Here is a 27,603-nt window from a genome sequence, read left to right on the forward strand (position 1 = left end):
ACTTACTCTCTCAGCATCAAGACAGAGACGCTGTTATGGAAAACTCCAGCTCCATTTTACTAGTGCAAAGTTATTAAGGATGTTTGACCAACAGATTTGTAAACAAAAGTTCATTAAGCACATCATTTTCAAGGGTTAACAATTATTCCAAAAACATGTTTGATGTTTAGCTCACGATAGTAAATGTATATGTAAATGTAATGTATATTTACTTGCATCTAAGAATATGAATGTGATTTACTTATATGAGACAGAGAACCTAAAAGCTAGACTGTAACACATCATTTAACACTGAGGTTATTAACTCTGATCTTTGTAATCCCTGAGTGAACAATCAGCATTCCGTGTTCACCGCAGATCGTTTCACAGATATATATTCTATTACATTTGTTGCTTGTTAAGTTTGTTTTGTTCATATCAATATATCAATATCTTGTATATTGTGTATTTAGAATCCTTGCGTGAGACTGTAAAGTATTATGTTTGATTGGGTCATGATTGGTCCTCAAGTACTCTCACAATTTACTGTTACAAATTCTGATTGTTACCGTAAATTAAACCCCACTACAAGCGTTTAAAAGAGCTTGCAGTCCTGTTACATTAGTAAAGTCTGGTTTCCTTTATTGTGCAATCCTCAGGGTAAAAACATTCTCTCCTAGTTGGTGCTGCATTTTTAAAATACAGAGATTCCCATTCACTTTTAGACATCCACATTTTAGGAAGGATGATTTAGCACTGGGTCCTATACTATTAGGATGCAGAGTATTTCTCTTGTTGGCCTCTTTAAACATTATGAACTTGAACTATAAATTACATTGAACTATGCTGTTTACATTAATTTATCATCATAAACCAGACCTTTTCAACCAGGTATAAATTTAGTTGCACCAGTATGATATTCTTCTAAAAGATTTATATCATCTTTGTTTTGTGGATCCCAAATGACACAGTATTCTAGATGCAGCCGTACCAAATTGTTTTGCAGTTTCATAATTTTAATGCAATTGATCCTGTATCCCAAACTCCTAGATGTGGGCTGGAATGTTCTTTCTGTAATTGCTTTGGCATGAGTACCTAGTCAAAGGCTGGGGTCCAATACAGACCCTGGAGAGCTACTGTGTTTTAAATCCAGCTGTATTTTGAAACTATCCAATGACTTAATTTGTCATTATTAATATGATCTATAAACACTGTCAGAAGACACGTTTAAAAACTGAATGACAAGGATACTCCTGAAACAGGGTGAAAGACACTTGCCTAGATTACAAAGACACATTCACTGTTACACCTATAGCAGCAAGGCTTATTATTATGCTTGAAATTAAGTGTGCAGAAAGATTTAATAATCTTTCATTGCCTTGAACAGACAATATCTCTGGCACAGCCTAGCTCCTCTGGGTTAAGCTTTAGAAATGTGGCTAAGATGGTACAGCTTAAAAGCAGCTTAAAAGCAGCTTGTCTTTAGTCTCTAACATAAACATCAATAACACCTTTAGGTATGGAGAGCCCAACACTCAGTGCCCTTTTGTTTGCAAAACTGAGTGGGTCGGACCCATCTGGAAAGGGATCCTAGCTGAATGTCACCTGTCTATCAGCCAAAGGTGACCGAACTAAATATAAGAAGGTGCTGCACAACACTGATTGTTCTCTCTCAATTTCAAACCTGGCAACCTGACAAGCTAATCAACCACATGACAGCAACCACCACTGACCACTGTCTGAGCTCCCTGCACAATAGGACATTCATCCTCAGCACAGAGCCAGCAGAAGAAGATTGGACAGCTGCAATGAATCTAGTTTTATTTCTGCTTTGAATGTGGGATTTGTTGTGTGTTGCTTTGGCTGAATATTTATTGAATGTTTATATTATAATATAATTTCACCTAGATGTTATTTGCATAATATATTACTGTGAATCAGATTACACATTATTAATAATAATAATAATTGCTTACACTTATATAGCACTTTTTCTGGACACTCCACTCAAAGCGCTTTACAGGTAATGTGGACTCCCCTCCACCACCAACAATGTGCAGCATCCACCTGGATGATTGTTAGTTACACACGAACTCATTCATAATATTCTTTCATAAACGCATTTTCACTTAATTTTGCTTCTAAGCTCTCTGGTCCTAGTTTCAGTGATAAGCTTAAAGGTCTCTGGAAACTGTTCCTTTCAAGATTACAAATAACTGAATTAAATCAGTAGTACATCTTTTAAGCAGGGCATGGCATATGATGGCATAAAATACTATCAAAAGATAAAAAAGAGAAAAGGTACACAGTTGTATCCATTTTGTATAATGATGGATATTTTGTACAATTCAGAAATCATTAAAAACAATACATATATACTGACTTCTAGTTGTGGTTAAGATTCGAGGTAACAGGAAAAGAGTACTGCATCATAAATATCTGAGTACCATGAAAAATTGTGTACACTTATGAGCTGTTTTATTGTTCTTTAAAATAAGTTAAGCATTACCATTCTAAAATATTTTTAAACATGCAACACTTTTTGGTCAGAATTGTTCGACATACTGTACACTGCCTTTCAGCACAAATGTTGCAAATTAGAAAACATTATAGTAAGTGATAGGTTACTTGCAGCATGTAATTTACAAGAAAAGGCATTGGTAAGCATTGTGACAGGAGGAAACTTCGAGCTTAGTTACCCAGCAGCTGTCTTTGAGATTTTACATACATCATTAAAGGCAAAAGAGTGACAGGAAACCCAGTACCATGGTGACTGGGACATAATTGAGTTATACTGAGTTTGGAAAACAAGTGTTATTGAAAGACCATGATAGAATATGATGAATTTTGAGCAATGTCTGCCATGACTTTCTTCCCACAGTGACATGGTCACCAAAGATTTGCAACTAGATCAAAAATGGCTGAATAGACATAATGCATCTTGCCTTGTCGGTGCTGACAATGTAAAATGTTTTGCTTTATTTATCTTAAACTAAAATCATAAACATTGGTTGAGTTCCACTGGGAGGTATGATTTTCAAAGAAGACAAATGCACTGGAGAAAAATGCTGTAAAACAGGGGTCACCAACACTGTTCCTGGAGAGTCCCAGTCTGACGGGTTTTATAGATAACCTTTAAATCAGTTTCTTTAGACCTGTGATCATCTATTTGTGATCATCTGTGAGGGAATTCTTAATTTAAGTAATTTATAGATCATTTTAGAAGAACTTATCAAATTTATGACATGATCGTTTTTTATTTATTAAGAAATTATTTATTGTTTAATAGATCATTAACTTCAATAAAGATCAAAAACCTTTTTAAGCTTTAGAAATCAACTTTTTAGAGTGACCTCTAAGATGTAGTTGATTTTGGCTGTCCACACCAAGAGCTGGAGGAATGAGTATTTTCAGAAAATGCTGTGGTAATTCATGATATTTCACAGCTTTTTCTGAAGTTTTTGTGTCAGTTTATTTTTGGTGGAGTCTGTACACAGCTGAGAAATTTACATAATATCATTATACATATATTATAATATTATAATGTGATATTATACAGATCATCCAATGAACAAATAGAGAAGGTACGTTAGGCAACAGGTTAACATTCTATGTAGTACAATACTGATGAGAACATACAGTACAAATTATAAGTACTTACCAAGACCCTGAAGTATGCAATGGACAGATGTATGATGATCACATGATCAAAAGATGATAATGAAAAGATTACAAATGTTACAAAGTCATTTGGTCCATCTTGCTCATTTGATTGTTACAATGGCTTTTCCACCATTTAACTGCCAGCATTGATGGAATTGTATGTTGAATATTCATACTGTACATACATGTCCAGTATAAAATTCACACTCTCAAGCAAAATTCCTACATGTGATATAGGGGCCTACTGGTATTTGTTCTTTCAGTACCATTTCATACATCCAGGGAGTAGGACATGTTGAACAGGTAATCAAGCATGGATATGTCTTTCACACAGATGTGGTGTAGCAGTATTGTGTTGAAACCTTGTGCACGTGTACTTCAGTGCTGCTCATTAGAAGGCATGTGTGCCTTGTCATCCTTCCATCTGGTGGAAGGTTTAACAGCTACATAAGTTTCATTTGGAGTTATAGCTGACCAGCAGTAGGGCATTCCTTCTATGGTCATGAGGCCTAGATGCTCTGGGGGACTGTACAAGCAAAAATCTCCCATCTTGAAAGTGTACAGCCATGCTACCTATACACATTTTCTTTTCACATAATGCCCTTACAGGATTATCAATAACTGTATTTCTCCTTCCAGGAAAAATTCTCAATTCCCACATTGAAAAAGGGGTACTTTTTCCCAAATTATCTTCCAGGAGCCATCCTTCAGCATGAGCTCCTTGAATCCCTGGCTACTTCCTCTCTTTTAATCAGTAGACTGATGAATTGTGGGATCCCTAGGCAACAAAACCCACCACTTCTCTTTAAATCAGCTGATCTATGTCTTGCAGGTAAAGTTTCCCTACCCTCAGCCAGCAACCCCAACCCAACACCTTTTCTGGGGTTTTTAAAGATCCATTTTGTGATGTGAATCTGCCTGGTTGATTCTGTTTGGTCAGGGATGTTTCTCTATAACCAACCCTTAAGACCTTGACACAACAACAGTCAGAATCACCCTTGCCTTGTTCTAACCAAGTCTACTCTGTGTAATCTCATTACTTTATCAACCACAAACATCCAGGTCCTCTTCATCTCCAGGAACATACCAATACTTTGGAGTATATCATGGAAGAGCAAACTGTGCTTCTCCCTATTTTACTTCCTTCTGTAAGAGAACAGCAGGTGAAAACAAAACAAGGCCCTTGTTCAGGTCACATCTACTAGAGGACAATGGGGGAATGCCCTGCTGTCTTCAGGCACCTCATGAGGTGAACAAAAGGTGAGGTCAGGAGGTCACCTGGTCAGGTGACATTTAGAACTAAGAAGCTGGTGCCTGATGAAGTAAGTTTTTTTAATAGTTTCAGACACACATAATTACTGGAAAAGAGTCTTTGTCTGGAAGAATTTCAGATAGAAACTTTGGTCTTGGAGAATGGCTTTATATTTAAAATATAAAGTAAGCAGCTTAGCTGCCCTGTTGCTATACGGCCAAAAAGGACAATGAAGAAGTTGAGTTAGAGCTCAAACAGAGGCAGGCTTTTGTTTGTTATTTATGTTTTGATTATTATTATTTTGCAAAACTCTCAATAAAGACTACTGTTTTTACCTTACATCAGTGTTTGTGTGTCTGTTTATATCTAAGTCCCACCTACTCAAAACTCCCGTTGTGGCATCCCGCTCCAGGGTTTGCCACACCTTTTCAGATAACAAGTCATCACCAAAAGACTGGTCTCAGCACAAGCAATAAGCTATGGGAAATTATCATCATCATCACACTGGATCTTTGTGGTTAGAGCAGTGGCAGTACAGCTGTTCTTCAGCATGGAGGCTCGCAGAGGTATAAGGCTCTTTTGCCTGTTGTGGAAAAATAGACAGTGTGTACTGTGTCAGTGTGGCTGCTCCCACAGCTGGAAAGCCTTCCTTCAGCCTAGACCAGGGATGGTCGCTGGAGTCGTCAGCCCTGAGGCCAGTTCAGCAGTGTTTCATCCTGTGCAAGGGCAGAGGCTGATGTGGAGGACTTGTGTCATTCACGCAACACCTTCTTCTCCCAATAATTTCTGATCCTTCCTGGTTCAGAGCTCTGTTTATGTGGGCTGGAGCAGGGTGCACAGCTGAAGTCTGCTCTGGTAAATGCTAACATCCATTCTCTGTCAGCTGCATGTCTTGTTCACCTTTGTAAGTAGGGGGAAAGCTTAGAAAAAAAGAGTCCTCAGGGAAAGTAACGCCATTTGAGGACACAGCCCCTTGCAGCATCAGAATTTGTATGATGAATAATCAAAGGGGACCATTTTATGCCTGTCCAACAACTAACCAGACTAGTTGCTAAAGGTGAATGAGAGATGTAACATAATTTATAATTATGTCCTCCGAAAACATTGTTAATAAATCTGCACTGACTACTAAGTGTTTCAAGCATTTGAAGAGCTGAACATGACTATTAATGCTTCACTGATGCTAAAACAAAATTCACATACCAGCAATTTTTGTCTGTCCTGACATCAGAGTGCCCTCTGCTGATAAACATGAAGGTCTCTGTGTGTACATATGTTCCGAATAGAGGGATTGGACTTGCTTCTTATCCCTATTCATCATCCTTCGAAGGAAAATTATAATGTTCATGAAATAAAGGAGGTATATCTTTACCGACAACCAGGTTTGTATACACAGTTCTCTATAAAATATTTTCTGTACAGATTATTGTAATTATAGATTTGCCCATGCATTGTTTGGATACGAAGATGCTGTGGATGCTGAGGAGTTAAAGCTAGTAAGGAGCTGGTTAAATCTTTTCTTCCTTCTTCTGGTGTCCAGCAATGTGAGCATCCTGATAAGTTAGTTGCCTGGTAAAAACAGATAGAAAGCAAGATTTTCAGAGATCAAACCTTAAGCAGCAAAAAAAAAAGTTTAAAAAGCAAAGTTCATGTGTTACATTTATCTTTTCAGACAAGGTTTTTCCCTTTGTTCTTTCAGATTTATCTCCTTCATGTGTTGTGAGTTTGTTCATTGTACCCTTAAGGCTGTTGTGGCATTGATTATGCTAACTCTCTTCCAGATTTTTGTAAAATACACAAACATTCTTGTATTGTCTGAAACAGCCCTGAAACAGCCTTTAAAAGTACATGCTTTCCCCCCAGACATCTCAGAAACAGAGAAGCTGTCAATTATTATTACCAACTGTAAACAACAAGATTTTATCCAAAGAAGAGTTGTACGTATGTATATACATATAACTGGGCATTTTGTCTGAAGCAATCTGATTAAAGTGCCTTAGTCAAAGGCAACAGTAGTGCCCCACTCACGATTTAAAGCCTCAGTTTTGCAGATGTGAATACAGAACAATTTTCATTGTTCACTTTCATTGTTCAGGCTAAACAACATAGCTCAGAAAGCAGTTGTAAATCAACACTGAAATATTCATTAGGAGAGGACATTGCTGAGTTTTGGAGGGTCTATGATGCGGTATACCTTCCTGAATATATTGTCCATAGTGTTTGTCCAAAGGAAGTCCCTTTAGCTGGCACTCATCTTAGTTTGAGCATAATGGAAGTGGTTGCTAATTGCCAGTCAACATGTAAACATTTAAATGTTACATGGAGATCTTATACTTACAATTATTTTATTATCCCAGACAATGTGAGTAAAGGGTCATTCCATTTGAAATCATTATTCTGTTTACCTCACAGCAATCAATGTTAGGGTGTTCAGCATTGGTGAGATTTGAGCATGGTTTCTCATTAAGGTCCAGAAATCACCATCTTCTACACATCTACAATTTCTCTTAAGGCAAAACAGTTTTGGTGAGGTCATAAATGGGTGTTTTTATTTGTTTCATATGTAATGTCCAAAAAGCCTCTTGCATAAAATGTTTAAATCAAAGCTTTGAACATCACAACATCAAAATAAAAGCACATTCATGTTTTAGTTATCCCCAGCATGTATGCTTAGGTGTCTTCAAAATAATGGTAAATTTTATTTTGATATCAGGTGTTGCTGTATGAAAATTTATTACACAGAGTGTAGTGAAATTCACAAACAAAAACCTGCAAGAACAGACCTTTTTTATTTTGAATAGATCTGTGGAATGGAGAAGAAAATACATTAGGTTTATACTTAATCTCTCTCTAAATTTAAAAACAAATCACTGTTTTAATACAAAGATATTATTATACATTCTCTTAGTTACAACAGCAAAACCATTGTATAGACTTATCTGATTGGGTACAGTAATTACCCCAGGTTGACTACAAGAGTGCAAATCAGCTTTCTTTGGGTACAACAAAGACTGTTAAATATCTTTGAGATTATGATATTACTGACAAGCACCACTACTGAATTAAAAATACTATAACATGTGTCTTGCATTGTTCACATATGTAAATAATTTTTGCCTTTGTTTCCTTTTTAATTATGATTTTTGCTATTTTAAATTTGTTTGCATTGTAACTAGGTCATCCCATAATCTTGCCTCGTCTGACATTTTCAGTTTGGTAAGTAATAATGAAGTGATAAAACAAAATGTTGCTTTGAATATTTTCTGTAAGCACATTATCAAATTAGCAAAGGACAGTCCAGCTTGGATTGTATTATTGCATTTCTGCTTTCTGTAAACTTGAAGTGTACTACCACCTCCTGCCACTAGATGGCTCAATAAGCAAGCTTCTATGACTGGCTGAGCCTTGATCAACACAGACCTGACAACATGCATTACTGAAGCTTGAACTTCTCTGTTTCACTCATTTGTTTTTTTGTTAATAAATGTGATTTGTCATATTTGCCTTTTGGGGAGTATTTGAGGACTTCCGTGTAATTTGCATATGTATTGGTTAATGTGTTTTCCTCTCAAATGAAAGTTTTTACACTTTTCAATCAGTCCCTGGCCCAGTGTGCAGTGCTTGCTTTTTTCAAAACCTCCTTTATCATTCCAGTTCCAAAAAACAGATCTCCTGCCTGAATGACTACAGACCATTTGCCTTAATCTCTGTCATCATGTATGCTTTGAGAGACTCATGCTGCATTAAAATCATGACTGATGCCTTTCTGTTAACGATGCCATCAATCTGACTCTGCATTACATTCTTCAGCACCTGGACAGCTCTATCACTTATGCCCGTATTTTGTTTGTAGACTTTAGCTCTACTTTCAGCACTATTATCCCTGATCTACTTCTGGATAAATTGAGGCATCAATTGATCCATGACTTCTTAACCAACAGGAAACAGTACATCAGAGTGGGTGACCATGTTTCGGACCCCGTCCTTCTCAATACTGGCACTCCGCAGGGCTGTGTGCTTTCTCCCACAATCTACTCACTTTACACCAACAACTGTACATCTACCAGCGAATCTGTGAAACTTCTCAAGTTTGCAGATGACACCATTTTGGTTGGTCTTATCACAAACGGTGACGAATCAGTTGTCATTGATTTCAATGAATCAATTGAAATCAATTCTTCAGAATCAATTCTTCTTCAGGAAAGAGCCCACCCCTCTCCTTCCTTTGGAAATGGTTTCATGGTTAGCAGAGCAGAATCTTACAATTTTTTTTAGGAACTGTCATCCAACAGGACCTTAAATGGGACAGGAACATCATCACAATTATCAAGAAGGCCCAAAAGTGCATGTACTGTACTTTTTGAGACAGTTTAAGAAATTTGGGCTGTCACAAGCGCTGCTGGTCCAATTTGACACAGACACAATAGAATCAGTCTTTACATCCTCTATTTCTGTTTGGTTTGGCTCTGCATCATCACACTCCAAGCGGAAATCAAAGCACATTGTGCAACGTGCAGAGAAAATCATCGGCTTCCAGCTCCCCCTGCTCACAGATCTATACTCATCTTAGAATGAGGAGGAATCATGGCTGACCCCTCATACCCAGGCCACTCTCTCTTCCAGCATGCTCCCTCTCGGCAGAGACCAAGAGTAAGAGACTGAACACCAGGACTGACTGACACTAGCACAGCTTCTTCCCCCAGGCCATGACCCCTATAAACAAGGACACTGCTCTCATCCCTCCTCTGGGATCAGTTGTACAGTTTCATTTAATGGCACATGCTACCGATAGTTTCTGCAAATATACGCAGTATTCACTGTACATTTTATTACTAAACTGTATATACTTTTATATTGTACACATCATTGAACTTTGTTTTTATCTGTAGATTTATTTTTTGTTACTTTTATCTTATTGGAATTGATGTCGACAGCTGCACCAAGAGAAATTCCTCGTATATCTGGTGCTTGGTGAATAACGTTTATGATTCTGATTCTGATTTCAGGCTTTGTTTGATCACCTTGATTTGGAGTTATGTTTTCTTCACTACCGGGTGAGTTTACAAAAGGACCATCCTGGAGGTGCTTGTTTTAATATTAGAATTTTCATATATCTACTTTTTTATTGTTTATGGTTAGTGAAATACATGTGCTTCCAAAGTACTGAAGGAATTGATCGTGGTACAGGTCAAATTATCGTTCATAGCTCGCATATCTTACATGCATACAGTATGAATGCATATTGTCGGAAATCGATATTTTGTCAAGTATAAACATATATCACAAAGGTCATTTTTTGTGAAATGTCAACATATTTAAAGGCAAGCCCCATGACGCCAAGAAACAAAGTTAAATAACATACAGTACATGTATATAAATAGGATTTCAACACCACGCACTGCCAATTCGAACGTTTCTTTTTGCGTTTATAAAACTGGTGAAAACCCACCCTGGAAAATAATGGTAACAGTGCATGAACAGAAGAGGCGCGTTGTGCTGCGATAGACCACAAGTGTCAAAGTTTAAAATGCTCTTCAGCAGAGAGTTTAACAATTCGGGAAGCGCGTCATGCTTTTGTAAATAGCATGTTCGAACTTACACTGCGGTACTGAAGCACGATGGACGGTTTCCTGGAAGCCGGACTATGTGCACGTGTTTCCAATTGCATTGGCTACAATGAATATTGTTTATGGGATAAAGATTAGCAGAAAAGACCCATGCACCCATATATTCTGTCGCACTGATCTGAATCAAAAAACATACACATTCATACTTATGTCCGATAAATAAACAATTGTTAAATTATCAACTAATTTAAAATTTGAGCGGTTGATATGGTGATAATAACAGAACATATATCGAAACCCTGAAATGCCTTTTTTTAAAATATGTTGCTCATATTGAATCGTCGGGAGCACTAGCCTTCTCCTAACTCGCTTGCACCCAAGCAGCAGGAGCAACACACTGCAGCTGCTGCCGTTCCCTTGAACTCAACGCGCTGACGTTGCGGACCCGGCGTATAGCGTCCTAGCCTTGCGTGCGTCCGTCTCCATGCCACGACTCGCTGTTTCTTTCCATCTTCGCAAGCGGAGGATCCTTGAAGCTCTGTAGCGGCAGTCTGAGTGTAGGCCTCCTCAGAAACTGCACTACTTCACCTCTGTCTGCAGCCGTGTCTACTTCTGACAGGCTGCACAACAAGCTCTGTACTTGCCTCTGCCTGCAGAAACTCAGCGGGTAAGGTTTATAGATCCTCATCGCTGCTCATTTATGTCGCTGACAGGAAAAAAGAAACGTTTGCTAATTTTTGCACCTGTAATTTTTAAATATTTGACAATTACCGGTAAGCAATTAAATTCACCCATTATTATATATGCTCAGTGCTTCGATTAAATTGTAATTTCCCATGTATTTTTTCTTTAAAATATGCATATATTTTTCCTCGATGTGTATTGTTATCTACAAAAATATTTATTTGTAAACCATCTATTATTCAGGTGTTACAAACACAACTTTAGTCCAGAGACCTTGATCACACCCTTGCAAACATCAGAGAAACACAGTAGCAGTATAATTGGTTACTTAGAGTCTTCAAAATAGTCTTGTTCTGATGCACTTTGTTGCATGCTATTCAGAATTGAGAGCCAATGTTGCCACAATGGGATGATCTGGGTCTCCTCTTTTGCCTTTGGGTAAACACAAATGGCAAGAGAATCCTTAATGCTGACAATCATGGAGTCACATGAAAAAGAAATGGATAAATTCCCAAGTTCGTCATTGATTTTGGTTATGCATTTGAACCTTAAAAGCTTTTGAATCAGGATTATTTGTGACATATTCTGAACATAAGCACTACTGAAGTGCCATTGTATGCTTAAGAATAAATATGTAAAAATGTTTTTACTCATATTCATTAACCCCAACAAGAAACCACAGTTTAAGCCAATGGATATTTATTGGTAAATGTGATTGCATTTATCATTGATGCAGTTTTATTTTTTTTCAGATAATTGTTTACCATTGTTAGATATTTCTTTTTACTGGTCCTGTTTATGGTTTTTGACAGTTAATATAGAAACTAATAAAGAGGAAATGTATCTATCATTGGAATTCACATGCCAAATATTTTCTGTTAAATACTGTTTCAACAATTAAATAACTCACTGCAATATTTGAACAGTTGGATGCTATTTAGATTCTGAATTGTGCCCTCATTTTATAATAAATAACAATTTATCCTGTGTTCTTATTCTAAAAGTTTAATTAATCCTAAAAAATCTGCACAAACTCAGCATATCATTTGCAAAACATTGTATAAAGAGTTTTGTGTATACAGTATATGCACCGTTTTGTACGTAGTGATTATGTAGCATTCTGTATAAGGATGTTAGTTAAGTTGAAGATGTTATACAAAAAAAATCAGAAGACCTATTTTTATTAACTGAATGCAGAAGAAATGTAAATGTTGTAAACTACAAAGTGTTCAAAGTATAATCTGAGAGAACCGACATTAGTAAATGCACAGTCTACTTTTTTAAATCATTTTTTTCATTAATTTAATCTTTTTAGTGATGATGACATATATTGAGCTTGTGTAGTAACAATTTAAATTTGTTTAACAATCATAAATAAGAAGCCAAATGTGCATTCTGTTAAACGAATATTCTATCTGCATGTGTCTATCTTTCTAACTAGTTTAATTAGTTAAACAAATTGTATTATTTGGGCCTATGTGTCCATTTTATACTGATTTCAATTTATACATTTTGTCTTACCTGACTGGTATTATTTTTTGTTAAAATAATGGAAGAGTCAATGGTGTGAATAAAATGGAGAAATTAACACCTCAATCTGAAAGCGATTACCTTGGAATTTGGATAACTAATTTGGAGTTGTAAATAAAAGATTACCAACACGACCTCCAATGGAAAAGATGAAAACTGTAAAAATATATTTAAGTTTTCAAGAGCACTGAAATTGGAAAGTTTTTCTATGGTCATGGTAGATATATCAGTAAGAAGGCCAACAGTAGAACCAGTAATAGTTTTATAGGTTAAGGTATTTCTGTTGTTTCACAGTTGTCTGCAGTATTATTCTTAACTGATGAAAGTATGCATGGAGAATGTGAATTGGGATTGAGCTTTAAAAACTAAAAAAACTGTGTTATTGCTAATTTAAAAAGAAAAATCAATAATAGCCTTACTAGATCTTCACATTAAACATTATAGTATGAAGGCTGCAGAAAAAAGGCAGATTTAAGGCCTGAAAATTGAAGGATGATTCATATCAGATGTCCTGTATCAGATTAATAAAAAATCTCTCTATGTGCTGTACATTGTTACATTATTTAGATTAATAGTGCCATGCATTACAATATTTTTAGTTTATTACATTGCTAAATATTTTACATTGAAGTATAAAGACAGGTGCCTCTTTGAGCTAAAAATGTCACCTGTAATTCAGCTATTCTAATGTAAGATTTTAATTTTCAAGTTAAAATTGGCATGTTTTCAGGATTATACTTCTAAGACATCAGGGCAGAGCAATCCTTGGAAGTGTAATATCTCTGTGATACACTGCACTCAACGGGAAGATGTTTCTTGTTGTATTTCACAAAAACATATCTCTGCTATCTACCTCTGAATTAAAAATTCCGTGACTCCAAACATCCCAAATACAACATAAATCAAAGCAGATTGGATAGCAGAGAGCTCTCTAAATCTTAATAACATTCTTAGAGATATGAATTAAGCTATTGTAAGTTTGGCCCTTATTTTTAAAAATACTTCCTATGGGGATTTAAGGGTCTAATACTGGGACCTTAATATTTATTTAATTGCTATGAGCAATGCATTTAGCTTAAAACACTACACATAAACTCAATTTAAACCAATGAAGTGTAAAATAACTACATGGTGCATGTTGTGTAAATTATTGTTGATGTTATTATCATGTTTAGTTGTGGAATCTGCAGTTTTCTTTGTTTGCTCTTCAGTCAGTGCATCTGGTGCTCAGATGATGCGATCCCTGTGTGTACAGTACTGTATGTTCATTTCTTTGTTGTATCTATAATCTCTAATTAACCTTCCTCTCTTTACTGCTTACTAATTGGTGACTGTCTAAAGGGTTTAGATCGTAACGGTAGACAGAGAAGCCCTAGTAGGCTCTAAGAAATAATACCAACATTTCTTGTGGTCAACTTTTTAATAATACAAATATTATAATTAAAATACCTTGAATTGAAATAAGACATTTTAAAAGGCAGTGCAACTACAAATTGTTACATGAATCTAAACTGTATATTATAACAAACAGCTACATATAAACAATGAATAAACTATAACATATTCATTACTATTTGTTATACTGTATATTTTAAGGCAATGAGATTCCTGATTTGTTAAGAGCTGATCTGGTATGTTTGTAGCTGTTGTTTGTAGGAATGTACATAATTTCATTGCAATACATTCTCTATCACTCTTTTGCCATCGGTTTTTGTTTATGCAAATGCTTATTTGTGCTTCAGCATTTTGACTATCTCAGGAGTGAGCCCTTTTATAATTTCACATAACATTCACTTACCTGTGCCACATGAGCTTATGTCAGTGTATCAGAGGCTTTACAGTACCAAGATGACTTTAAAATTAGTAACATTTTATTTTCATTACGAAGTGATATTGTTTTGAACAAGTATAGTATACTTATATTTGTAAGTTGCATTGTTCACTTTGATTGGCTTGTTGAAAAGCATAAAACTGCCAATGTATAAAAAGTGACATATTCTCTTCTGATGTTTATTATTTGGGATTTCTTTTATCACCAATGACTACTATAACGTGATTTGATAGTGTGCAATCTGTCAAGAGCTTTTTCTCTAGAATTCGTTTTATACATAAATACAATTACCCCAATTTGTTTAGGATTTAAGAACGAAAAAAAGTCGTTCAGGGTTTATCCTAAAAGAACATTAAATCAGTGTCTCTATCAAATTCACTCGTTTACATAATTATTTAGAAATATTTATATATTTTTGTTTGTTTCCTGCTACACACTGGTCCCGTTTATTATTCTTGCGAAATAACTAAAGGGAAAATCGTTGCTCTGTAGAAATCTCGCGTGTCCAGCGTTTTCCATTGAAAGATAATTATAGTAATTCTCTGCTACTGTATATAGGAAAATTGGAATTATGTTTAGATTATGCATTGCGCTTTTATTTTATAATGAACATCAGTTCGCCGTATAGTCTTGTTATAATTAAGTAATCTTCTCAAATTCACCACATGATGAGTCAGATCCCATGGTTTATGCGAACGTGAGCGGGTTTTTTATATTTGCTTGTAATGCCGTAATATTTGCATAAGTATTGAACCATTATCCTATTTTTACCTTGGTTCCTCTCAATAAAAATACCAAGTGGAACATTACCATGAATACGTTATGGCCTGTATTTGGTATGAAGGGAGTTACACGGTACACGTGTAAATTGCCTTTGTCTTTTCAATATAACTTCTTTATTAATAATAAAACTATTATGTAAACGTATAAAATATGAAGTTGGCTGTGTATCCGAAGTAAACGCATTAAGTACTGTAGCTCAGGTCCTGAATAGATGCGCAGATGTCGTGAATCATCCTTTTGATTTTTGACTAGTTAGCTGCACAACATACAACATCTATCGGGCTTAGGTGGTAAACATCATAAAAAAATAGTCTAAACTGTTACATCCTCTTACAATTAACATCCTTAATGCAACTTGGATATAATTAATGTTAAATATCTAATCTATGGCTTGAAACTGGTGGTAGCCTGAACTCTGTTCCATTGGATCGACCGATGTGTCTCACCTTCTGCAGCCAACTCGAAAATCTAATTACTTCATTTTGCTGAATAAACAAACACACAAATACGTAACGAACGAATAAGCGAATGAGTGCCATAAAATTATAATGTTAATGCTTTTCATGACTGATCTATAAACGTAGTGGATAGTTATTTTGAGAATTTTACTCTAAAAGTCAAGGGCAGCTAAGTCAAGTTCTCTTAATGTTTTTAATAAAAGGAATTTTATCCTTAAGATTTTGTAGTATGTTTTAATACTTGAAGACCACTTTATGAGGTAGAACATGTACTAAAATTAACAACATAAAAATAATCTTCAACATACTTTTAATTGAGAACTTTAAATCGTTTTAGAAAAAAGGAGACTTTTCATTTTCCAGAAATGACTAGAACTGAAAATCCAGTGCAGTAGTGCATGGTGATACAAACTTTTTTCTCAGGCCCTTTAAATCTAAGGACTGATATTATGAATCTCTTAGCCCAGAGACTATGAATATATTATTATAAACATGTATCCACACATCTTCCTTGCTCTCAGATATTGGGAGCTAGACTATATGTTTACACTGAAGTTCCTCAAAATAGTTGTATTGACCGACGCAACGACCTTGGAAGACTTGTTTTTTTCCCTGATTTGACAGAGAAAATAGATTTGAAAATAATGTTTAACAACGCTGTAAAAATGCAGTACGGTTAAAATTTCTAATACATTTCTAATACGTGACATGTAAAGGCGAGTAACGAAACAGTTAAGAGTTGATGGCGTACATTAGTAAAATTACACACACTGTCAAAACCGTCAAAATATAACATAAATTGACTAATTATTATCAACAAACTGGAAACAGAAATACGCAGGATTCTCAAAGTGTTATATAATCTTGAATACAATTCAACTCAATTCGAAACGATCATTAGGATCAATTTTAATTGAATAAAGAAGCATTTTCTTGTTTTTCACACTTAATAATAATAAAACGGTTTTACATTAAGGGTTTTAACAGATGCTTAATACAATTCGTGTAAGTGACCTGTAAAAGTAAAAAAAAAAACCGAATAGAACACGCAGCATAGAGATGCACAGGCGAAACAGAGTGAATATAATAAATAGAACAAACCAACATACAAGAACAGAAAGTATTTCATATCAAGAATCTATACTGAGATTAGTGACATTAATCAAGGAAGGCAAACCGAACCTCACGAAAAGCAAAAGGATTTATGAAAAAATAACTGTCGGTTTAAATGTAATGCTTGTATTTGGGTCAGCCAACCTCCTCCTCTGAAGTTGGTTGTATCTAAAACATATTCGGAAATCTCTTTTGATCTTGCACAATACACTGTTATTCGCTTGACTGATTAGAATGGTATGTGCCAAATCTATTTATTGAAATGAAAATTTAAACTGGAATAATCATTGAAAAATCGGAGTACTATTTTTTTCTCAGCTAGAATTACAGTACATTACGAAATGTTCTCGTTAGGTCTACAAATATATTTTATATATGTAACTAGAAAAAAATAAATTCGTTAAAAATAATTTAATATAATCGTTTGAACGTATCAAGAAACGTTTGCAAGTTGAAGTTTATTGAAAAAGTCCGACTGCATCGTACATGCATGCGCTTGTTGAACTATTGTGTTGAAATCTAACCAAGATTAAACGCGAATTCAAACTGCTCTCACCGCTCCCTTTCATGCAGAGCTTGCAGAGCTAGTCTGATGTCACATTGATATTGAAAATAAATGAAAGCATTTAAAATGTCCTTAAAAAAGTGCAAAACGGTTATTTTTTATATGAAGCTAAATAAATCATACAGTCTAGCGATTATTCGTTAGCTAAAAGACTGATAATAATGGTTACTTGTGTGTAACCGTTTTAGAAGAGTTTTTAGAAAACGTAATTTCTTCTGCAGTTTGGCTTTATCTTGCTACCAATCCGAATTACTATAAATTTGAATATGAATGTCATAAATTATTTTATTGTTACGACTGATTCTTGAAAGGTTTTGGTAAGTCTTCGTTTTAGCGACAAAGGCTAGAATAGGCAGTAGAAATCACAAGTTGGTTAATGTACTGTATACTGTCTGATCACTGATCAAATTGGCAACCGACTAGTCTATTTCTCTGAATGCTATTCATCAGTCTCAAATTGTGAAATTAAAATTCAGATAAGCCTTGTATGGAGCATTTGAATTTTAATTAAACTTACTATTAAATTAAAACGTGGCATTACTGTATTTTGAAATAGCTATTATATAATTGTTTTCATTTAACTCCAAAAGTTTCACTTACAAAAGAATGGAAAACAGTTTTGTTGTCAAGCATGCGGAAGTTTCGATTAGTTATTTGTTGTATGTTTTTACTGTGCATTTTTAGACTTTGAATAACTTGTTGTTACATCTGCGCACATTTTATGACTAATTTGTGGAAGCCCGATAAAAGTTAACTACATCTCTTTTGATATATTTGATTTTTTTTTTCGTTTTTTCTTGTGGTAGATAACTTTTGTGAGAAGTAATTCTGTTATTGTCCCATGGAAGTCCAACAATGATTTTGAAGCCGAAAATAGACATACTTATATAATAACAGGTAATATCCAAAAATCGATTGGAAATGACACACAATGTGTAACTATCTTAAAATAGAATCTCCTAAAACTCCAACAATAAGACCCGGAATAATGTCAAATGTTTTAGATTCTTACTGCACCAAATCTAATGTGACGGTTTAATGGGTGAGATAGGTTAGAACAGTTTCTCTCTGTAAGAATAATTTACTAGTATAAAACATAGGTATGTAAAGATATTCAGTTAAAGTACGTCATTCAACGTCTATTAGCTTGTAAAAAATCTGAATTAAGGCCATTAATTGACAACAATTATGAACGTTTATATTAACATAGAGATAGAGATCATACATTTTTACTCCAGATAAATCATCTATGGGTTATAAATCTGAGTTATACTTCAGTTGTTAATAATAAATTTAAAAAATTGGGGAATTTTGACACACTTGCTTAAATAATTTCTCTAATAAATTATTAAAAATATGGAATTAAACCAAAGTGCCCTTCAGCCTTCCTGCTTTCGGTGCTTGATTTAGTTGTGCAAATGGATGAAAAGCCTTTCCTTAAGATCATTTAGAATAATCCTTGTATTTATTATGTGGGAAAGCAATAACAAATATGTATGAGTCTGGGGGAAGGGCCTACATTTTGCAGTTCACAACAACTTGTTATAAAACCGTATTATCTGACATCTCACATCGACTGTACATGTATTGCGCTTAACTAACCAAGGGTCTTGCAAAATCAAGTGAAGCTTCAGAAATGTAAATGACTTTTTGTGTACGTTTCTGATTCACTAACAGATACATTTGTTAAGACCGGTGATTTGTGAACTTGTTTTTCACACTTTCCAAATTTGTTCTGTAGAGCACTAGGTTTCAATACCTTATTTTTCAGGCAACCATTGCAGAACTTACATGTCGTGTCTTCGTTTAGAACAGTCCTTAGAGAACAAAGAATATGAAACAAATAAGTAATAATTCAACCTGTTTATATCGTTTGTTAACTGCTTTTTAACCCTAGGATCGCACCCGGAAGTTAGTTGAAGAGTTCTAGGATACATGACGTGGCTAGGAAATTAAACCACATTTCTGCAGCTCTCAAAGGAAAGGCGCGTGTCCTGTTCTCTGCCCTGTGATAGACTTGTTTTTTGGGTATAGTCACTGCGATCCTGATATTATTCCGGAAGCGCAGGACACTAGGTGAGACTTCACTCTTGATGGGACGCCAGTTGCTTGGGACTGCGCACACACCTGGACAATTTAAAAACACCCAAGCCAGCAAGCAAGCCATGTAATAAAAACGCTGTAGATATACTGTACGAGAGCAACGACCATCAAAACTGAATAAATCTGGATGTTTTTAGAACGACCCGAATATATACAAATTTTCGATTTATAATCTAATGTTTTTAGAAGAAATTTTCAATGTTTGGTTTTTGGTTATATTTTTAGAAAAAAAAGTTTTTAGTCTTTCAGAAAATGTTGTTTTATGAAGTATTCAAATTTATCTGAAATGTATTTTGTTTTGCCTCTCAACGCGCGTTTATGGTTTTACTGAAGATCAGAGCATTCGATTAGTAGTAATATCTGTAGCAGTGCTTTATATTTAATTAACAAAAAAACTTCATTTTAAACATCATCTGACTAATCTAAACGTACCAGATAATAAAATAAAACAATTTTTCCATAGGGGACAATAAAGCTTGAATTGAATTGAATAAGTAACCAAGAAAAGTCTAAAAGTTATTTAAATGCGGGATTTTCTAATTTTATTAGTTACTTTTATAGAAGAACAAGACCGTCGATTCTTGAGAAGTTATTCTACCTTTATTTATTTTCTCTTTTGTGTCTAAAATAGCAGTTGTTGCGACAAATATCTCCGTAAAATTATAAATACTAAAGGCTTCTTTGTTCCCATGTCCGAATTATTTATTGCAGATAGTACTACGCTAGTCTTAGTCTTTAATGTATAAATGAATTATTTTCAGAATGGCCACACTTTTCATTTGGCACGAGGAGGATATTTATAATTAGCTTGTATCTGATTTGATTACCTTTAAGTTTGTTTTGTTTTTTTTAAATAGCTTTTGGGTTGTAGGACTTTTCAAAATAGAAGGGTAAACACAGCGTTACTGAAGTACCAAAAGCACAAACCTCTGTTCCTTTCCGGTGTTAAACGAATACAAGAGGATCAGAACCCTGCTAGTGCGTTGTAACTCTTGGGAGTTTGTATTAAGCAAACGTTACCTACAGTAAATAGCTGTTATAACACCTTTGCTTCTAAGATCGTAAAATATATTTTCACAATATTCAGGTTAAATCAATGATATACTGGATATACTGTAGATAATTTCTTATGGGGTTGTGCAACTACAAATATTAAGTATTTCAGAGGTTACTATATGAATATCAGTGACAAGAAATATTTTAGTAAGGAGCTTTTTGGTTAGTAATATGATGCTATTGACACATAAGGATAAAGGATACCATTCAAAGTTTTAAATGTTAATGCATTATTAAGTGAAACAAAAAACATAAAGGAGAACTAACCCTAACCCTAACCCTTTACATCGGAAGAGGGCTCCACAGCCGAAACATTGTGTTTTCTTTCTTCTCTTTTCAGCATGGAATACACCTTTTACTTGTTCCTCCAAATAAAGGAGAAAATATACATTGCTTTGTAAATGACCTATATTGTGCTTGTTATGCATTTCTAAGTCGTTTCGTCTTGCGAGACTGCAATCTGCAATTCGCAATCTTTCCTTCTGCCTTCTGTAATCAGGATTTGATCGCTTTACATAGCTTGCTCTGTGCAGAGCAAGTAAGACATTTTAATTATCTTCAAAAACGAGTTTGCACAACAACAGCACCACCAACAAGAAGAAAAATAATTTGATCGAAAATTGATTGAGACAAAATGTAGGATTAAATATACTAACATTTTAGTTGTAAATAAGCTGCTGTAAGAGGGATTCTGTATATTGCTTATTAAGGCAAATTCTTTATGCGTTCAATTTCCAAGATAAGCGGTAAGTGGAGATAGCAGACATAATGGATGTCAAAGTTTACCATTTTGCGCACAAAATATAAATGCCTACAGCTCACAAATAATACTGCACTAAATGAACTGTAAGATCTCCTTATAACAAAATAAAAGCAGAGGAGTAAAAGATTACTACTGAAATACCAGATGCTATGAAAATGTACATTAAAATCTTTAGTTTATTATTCTAAGAAAAACAAAATCAAATGAAAATTGGAGTATTTACAAAAGGAAAAGGCAGGGTATTTCCAGAAATTATGCAAGATCTAGGGGGCGAAATCCTTAAAGATTGCGGCTCCATCCCGACTGACAGCTGAATCCCAGAACCCTGCACTGAGGGCACAGGGCCATTTCCGCAAAACAGTGATCCACCTGCGATAAGCACCTCCTCCACCCATCCAGGAATCGTGCGTGAGCTAAGAAATACTGTCCTGAAATTCGGTTCCTAATATTGCACTACCCTGTTACCATTTTTCAAATATTACCATTTAAACGAACACATTTTCTACAATGTTTTCGTTTTATTTTGTTTAAATACAAGTGAATGATTTTTAAGAAAAATGTGACTTCTTTGTGATACTTAGGCCTATTTTCCTAAGAACTAGTCGAAGATCAATTAATGGCTATCTCAAACTTGCACTGTGCTAGGCTGGTACAACTAAACTTTATGGTTTAAAACCGAATACAGCGGTACAATATAGACTGTAATAAATGTAAACAGTGATGATTGTGTTTTAGCTATTGCTTTATTTGCTTTATTTTGTACTCCCTCATTTATCTTTCTATTGTCCCCATACTTTATGGCAACTTACAGTAGTTTTGCATCTCCGTGTAACAGGGTGGTCTATTCTACTCTTACTCTTTAATTTATCTTTCTCGCATCATACGACGTAACCTTTTTTACTGCGATTTTCCTTTGTTCAGCTATATTCAGCATTTCCCTATATGTCACCTGTGCATACCTTCATTTTCAGAAATGCAAACGTTAAAATATATAATAACTATATTTACTACTAGAATGTATGTATAGTTTAGAATTAAGCATTACATTTCTAAATTGCCTTAAATGTTACCAAACGTTAAAAAGCTAAAAGTTGTGACTTAGACAACTTAGTTATTTTTGTAAAAAAATGTGCAATATATTTCTAATAATAAGATACTGATAATCTCTACAGATACAACGTCTAAAAATCCTGAAAATGAAAGGAAATCTCGACACTCTAAAAACAGATAAATGACGTAGCTGACCAGCGAGTTCAACTGAGATCTTGTTTTGATTTAATTGATAATTAACAAATAGGGGAATAACTAAACTAATATATACAAATATATGTTAATGTATGTCTCATTTTCGTACCCCACATAACTAAATGGATAACTGAAGACAGAAGTCGACAAAAAAGGAGTTCAGGTCATTTTAACATGTATACATGGTCATCATAGTCTTTTCAGTCATGGGACTGAAACAAGTCATTCCAAATTCCAACAGACACTCGGGTGAACATTAATTTTCTTCTAAAAAGCTTTATCATGGAAAAAAACAAAAAACTAACGAACAAAAAACATTTAAAATGGTGTATTGCGCCCTATTTATTTGAATAGGCCTACTTGGCTAATGATCAGATTAAGTGGAAGTATCGGTGTATGTATATTATAGCAGAAAACATTGTCGCGGATTTATGGTCAGGAAAACTGCACAATTCGTCAAACGTATGTTTTTCATTGTTGTTTTGGTATTCTTAAGATAAAAGTTAAATGAAAAAATACACAGTACGATTTACCGAAATTAAGATAAATTCAACCAATGTTTTGGTCATTTTTATTGATTAAACTCAGTTTTCTTAAAGACTAAGTGGGGAAAAAAGTAATGATTCAAATTCACAACAAGAGCAGAGGTACAATAGATGTAAATTCATTTAAAACATTCAAATTCTAGTTGTTTTTTTTAACACAGTATCGGTCTAAAACCATGTCTGCAGAAGACGCAGGGCTTTACTCCATGTTTATCCTAGATATTGCGATGTAACATCAAATGGAGTCATCTTATACTTTTTTCAGCGACGTGGGTGTTGTTGTTGTTTTTTTAACAGAACAAACGCGCCTCGCCATTCTAAATACTAATCGGCGTGTTTATGAATGTGTCAGGATTAATAACATGTCCAGTTTTCCGCACGCTGGCTCCTCATTGGAGACCCCCGGTGCCGTTGCTATGCCAGTGCGCGTCCCCGCCGTCTGTCAGCCCTGTGTTGCTGTGTCTCCGCAGATCTCGCGAGAACGGCGGCGCGGCTGGCTGGAGGTGGCTGCAGCAGCAGGCAGAGGGAGAGAAGGCAGGCAGGCAGGCAGGCAGCATCATGGCGGACAGAGACAGTGGAAGCGAGCAGGGAGGAGCAGCCACGGGCCCGGGCGCCGGCTCCCTACACCCAGTGGCGGGAGGGGCGGGCTCGGCTTCCGGGCTGCAGCATGAGACGCAGGAGCTCGCCTCTAAGCGGGTCGACATCCAGAACAAGCGATTTTACCTGGACGTGAAGCAGAATGCGAAGGGCCGCTTCCTGAAGATAGCCGAGGTCGGGGCCGGGGGAAACAAGAGCCGCCTGACGCTCTCCATGTCCGTGGCCGTGGAATTCCGCGACTACCTGGGGGACTTCATCGAGCACTATGCCCAGCTGGGGCCGAGCAACCCGGACATAGCGCAGGATGAGCCCCGGCGAGCGCTGAAGAGCGAGTTCCTGGTGCGGGAGAATCGGAAGTACTACATGGATCTGAAAGAGAACCAGAGGGGCCGGTTTCTGAGGATCCGTCAGACCGTGAACAGGGGGCCTGGCTTGGGCTCCACGCAGGGCCAGACGATCGCCCTCCCCGCACAGGGACTCATTGAGTTTCGCGACGCCCTGGCGAAGCTAATTGACGACTACGGGGTAGAAGACGAGCCTGCCGAGTTGCCCGAGGGCACCTCCTTGACTGTGGATAACAAGCGTTTTTTCTTCGATGTGGGCTCTAATAAATACGGGGTGTTCATGCGGGTTAGCGAGGTGAAGCCCACTTACCGCAACTCCATCACTGTCCCCTACAAAGTGTGGTCCAAATTCGGAAACACGTTCTGTAAATACGCCGAGGAAATGAAGAAGATCCAGGAGAAACAGAGGGAGAAAAGGGCATCCGAGCTTCAGCAACAGCAGGAGGAAATTCACGGGGATGATGGAGATGAAGATTGATAACTGTAGAGCAAGATTTACAACAGATTAACAAAAGAGAAAAAAAAAAGATAATGAAAAAAAACTTTACTGTAAAAATAAAAAAAAACTGTAACTGTTTAACTCCAAGGGAGCACCACCCACCAAACCTCCACAAACTGACAGTTATGACTTGTTGTCACCCATCGCTGGATGTTATCCACTTACCCACCATTTAAACAGTAAGCAGCTGCTAAAAACAAAGTAATAACATTATATATGAACTGTGTTTCCTACTTGATTAAAATTATAAAGAACTGAGTGTTTATTTCCCTAATTAACCAAGAACTTTTGTACACGTTCAAGCTATTAAAAAGTGTTTGAAATGTTCAAATGGAAATATTGCCGAGTTATATGAAAAAGTCCTTTTCATGTGAGCTAACATTTGACTTTAGCACAAAAGAGATATTTTAGAAGACAATTTTTTTTAGTTTTGTTTTTCTTTTTTAACCAAACTTTCAGACCTTATACAGAGGCTACCATAGTACGTTTGACACCCTATATACCTGTGAGTAGAGACGTGTATATATATATGAGGGCTAGGCATGCTGTGTTGGAGCTTTGTTTAAATGTTATGCAGAAGTATGTAGAGTAAAAGGTACATAGGTTAATTCATGCAAGGTAATTAATAAGTGCTCTCTTTTATACAATATGCATTGCATCTGAACCTTAAGCATATTAAGATGGTCAGTGGGTCTTCTGTGATCATAAAATGTAAAAAAAATAGACATTTAAATGAATATTGCAAAGTTCTTCATGAAAAAAACATAAACAGAAGAGAAAGTATAAATTTGTCTCAGCTTGTCATGCTATGTGTATAAAATGTACCTGTAAGACCCTAAATGTTTTGATATTTGATTAGATAGTGCAGTAGCAACATGCAGCAGTTTCCTGGTGAGATGTGTACACTATAACTTATCATATCTGTTTTTGTTAGAAGGTTCTGTTTTTCTTTTCTATATAATCAACCCCTTCTGTCCTCCGCGTATGTCCATGAAAAACATGGATAGAACTGTTACATTGAAAGTTTGGACTTTGGAAAAATAACAATAAAAATGATTTTGTGAATCACATGTATTTAAACCTTAAAAAAACAACAAAACATTTGAGCACCCACGTTTTTGTGGGGGTAGAACTATACCTTTATAATTTAAAAGCTTAAGTGGCACCTGTGAGAAAGCTGCTGCATGACAGGCTGACTGTACTGAGCATCCTCCGAACATTTAAACAACCTGGTGCCTTATATATTGTACATGTTTATATGCCGGTTTGGTGCTTTTGGAATGCTTTTTTTTTGGGCTTCTGGTTCGCCACAGCACAACTGGTGGTCTTGACTGGATTTTCAAAACCCAAAGAGACAAGTTTTTGTTTTTTTTCTGTAAAGAAAAACAATTGTGTTCCTTTATTCATAAGCTTTCCAGGAAACCACCTTCATGTAAACATGGAATTTGTCACCTAGAAGATGCAAAAGCATGTTCTTCTGAGTTGAGGTTTTACAGGATGAGAGCAAGGTAGATGGGTTCTCAGTGGACTGGAGACAGAGAGAAACAGAAGCCTATAAAGCCCTTTGTGATGTATTCTGTATGTAGACCTATGGCTTGGGCAGTATGTGTATTTTGTAAGTTGCTAAAGACCTCAACTGGAGGATTAGTTAGCATGTCTATTTTTTTTAAAGAGTTACTCCACATTATTCATGTCATTTTGAACATTTTGCTCACAAAGGGTTTCAGTGAAACTTACTAATGCTACATTTCATTACTGTGTGCAATATTGTAAGTGCCAATGGTGGCAATATATGTATATCAATTAAATATATGATTAATATTTGAAAGCATGAGGCTGAATTCCACATTTTTTCTCTTCAAGATGTTAAGCATTTAAATTAACAAAGTCAGACTTACGATGAGTTTCCTGTACTTCAGCAAACTTCTTCCAAGCAGACTCTCTTATTGAACAATCTTCTGCCTATACTTAAAGTTCAAGGCAGTGAGTAACCGACATGAAAAACATCTTAAGAGCTGCAATTGTTGTTAATGTGTGTACCATACTCCTTTAAATGTGCTTAGCAAAGAGGTTCTTTTGGTATAATTTGTCAGATTTTTATCCCAACACTACAGTGTTTTGTATGACAGAAGTATCAGCTAGTGAGAGTACACCACACAATTAGTACCTTCTAAATCATGAAAACCTGGCTGGTTCTCATCCTCCTGGATGTCAATCATTTTGTTTGTGAAAATGTTTTGTGAATTTTGTTGGAAAAAGACAGTAAAGTAGATGGCACATAAGGTTTACAGCATGCAGTAATGTTTCCTGATATACTGTAAGTTTAAAAAATGTAATTTGAATGAGATCCTTAAAAAACTGTACTTTTTTACTTTCTTTTCTGTTTCATGTGATTCATGTGGTTTTTTCTTTAACTTGAAGAAAATGTTAGTAGCACAGTGCTTACTCTCTGGAGGAAACGTCTTTGTGACAAGTTCTTAATTGTCTGAAAAAGGATCTCAAAGGAATGTCTTGTACGAATTTTTTTTCCTCTTTAACTTATGTTGCCTCCCACGTCAGAAAAAGTTATATTCAATAACTCCTTAATGGGGAAAGTATGATTTATGTAAATTTTACAAATTTTAAAATAAAACAATGTTAATTTACCTATGTCCCAAAGGGAGAGAAGTTTCATCTTTAGTGTTGTTTTTTATTTATATTCTCATTTATGGTGGGAATGAATAAATAGGTATGTAATACTTGACAATGATTTAAGTTTAATAATTAAAAAATAATGATCACACAAGGCATGCTTTGGTTTTAACTTCTATCTTGTATTTGGTGTTGTGCGGTCCAGAGAAGTCCCTCATCATGCAGGCTTGCCTTATAGTTGTCCACCAGGAAATAGTGTGGGATACATTGGCTCTAGTGAATCAGCTTCGTGTTCATTAGCTGGACTCACAAGTGAATAATTATAAAGTTAAAGCCGCAATGTGTATGTATAATTTCTGTGTATGTATAATTTAATAATCAGTGTTGATAGTTTT

The 27,603-nt window shown here is 35.6% G+C and overlaps 1 protein-coding gene across 1 annotated transcript; it reads left to right on the forward strand.

Annotated features, from left to right (window-relative positions):
• Positions 1-10,966: 10,966 nt before the first annotated feature.
• Positions 10,967-27,362, forward strand: LOC148650767 (transcriptional activator protein Pur-alpha-like). Its single transcript, XM_088604912.1, has 2 exons — positions 10,967-11,128; positions 23,608-27,362. The coding sequence occupies exon 2, from the start codon at positions 23,696-23,698 to the stop codon at positions 24,554-24,556; it is 861 nt and encodes a 286-aa protein (XP_088461038.1). The 5' UTR covers positions 10,967-11,128; positions 23,608-23,695; the 3' UTR covers positions 24,557-27,362.
• Positions 27,363-27,603: the final 241 nt, after the last annotated feature.

The sequence above is a fragment of the Lepisosteus platostomus genome, chromosome 13 (genome assembly GCF_059453375.1).
Source record: "Lepisosteus platostomus isolate fLepPlt1 chromosome 13, fLepPlt1.hap1, whole genome shotgun sequence".
In the NCBI taxonomy this organism is placed as follows: domain Eukaryota; kingdom Metazoa; phylum Chordata; class Actinopteri; order Semionotiformes; family Lepisosteidae; genus Lepisosteus; species Lepisosteus platostomus.

Coding starts and splice junctions, on each gene's coding strand:
- LOC148650767 (XM_088604912.1), top strand. CDS start 23,696: ATGGCGGACAGAGACAGTGGAAGCGAGCAGGGAGGAGCAGCCACGGGC.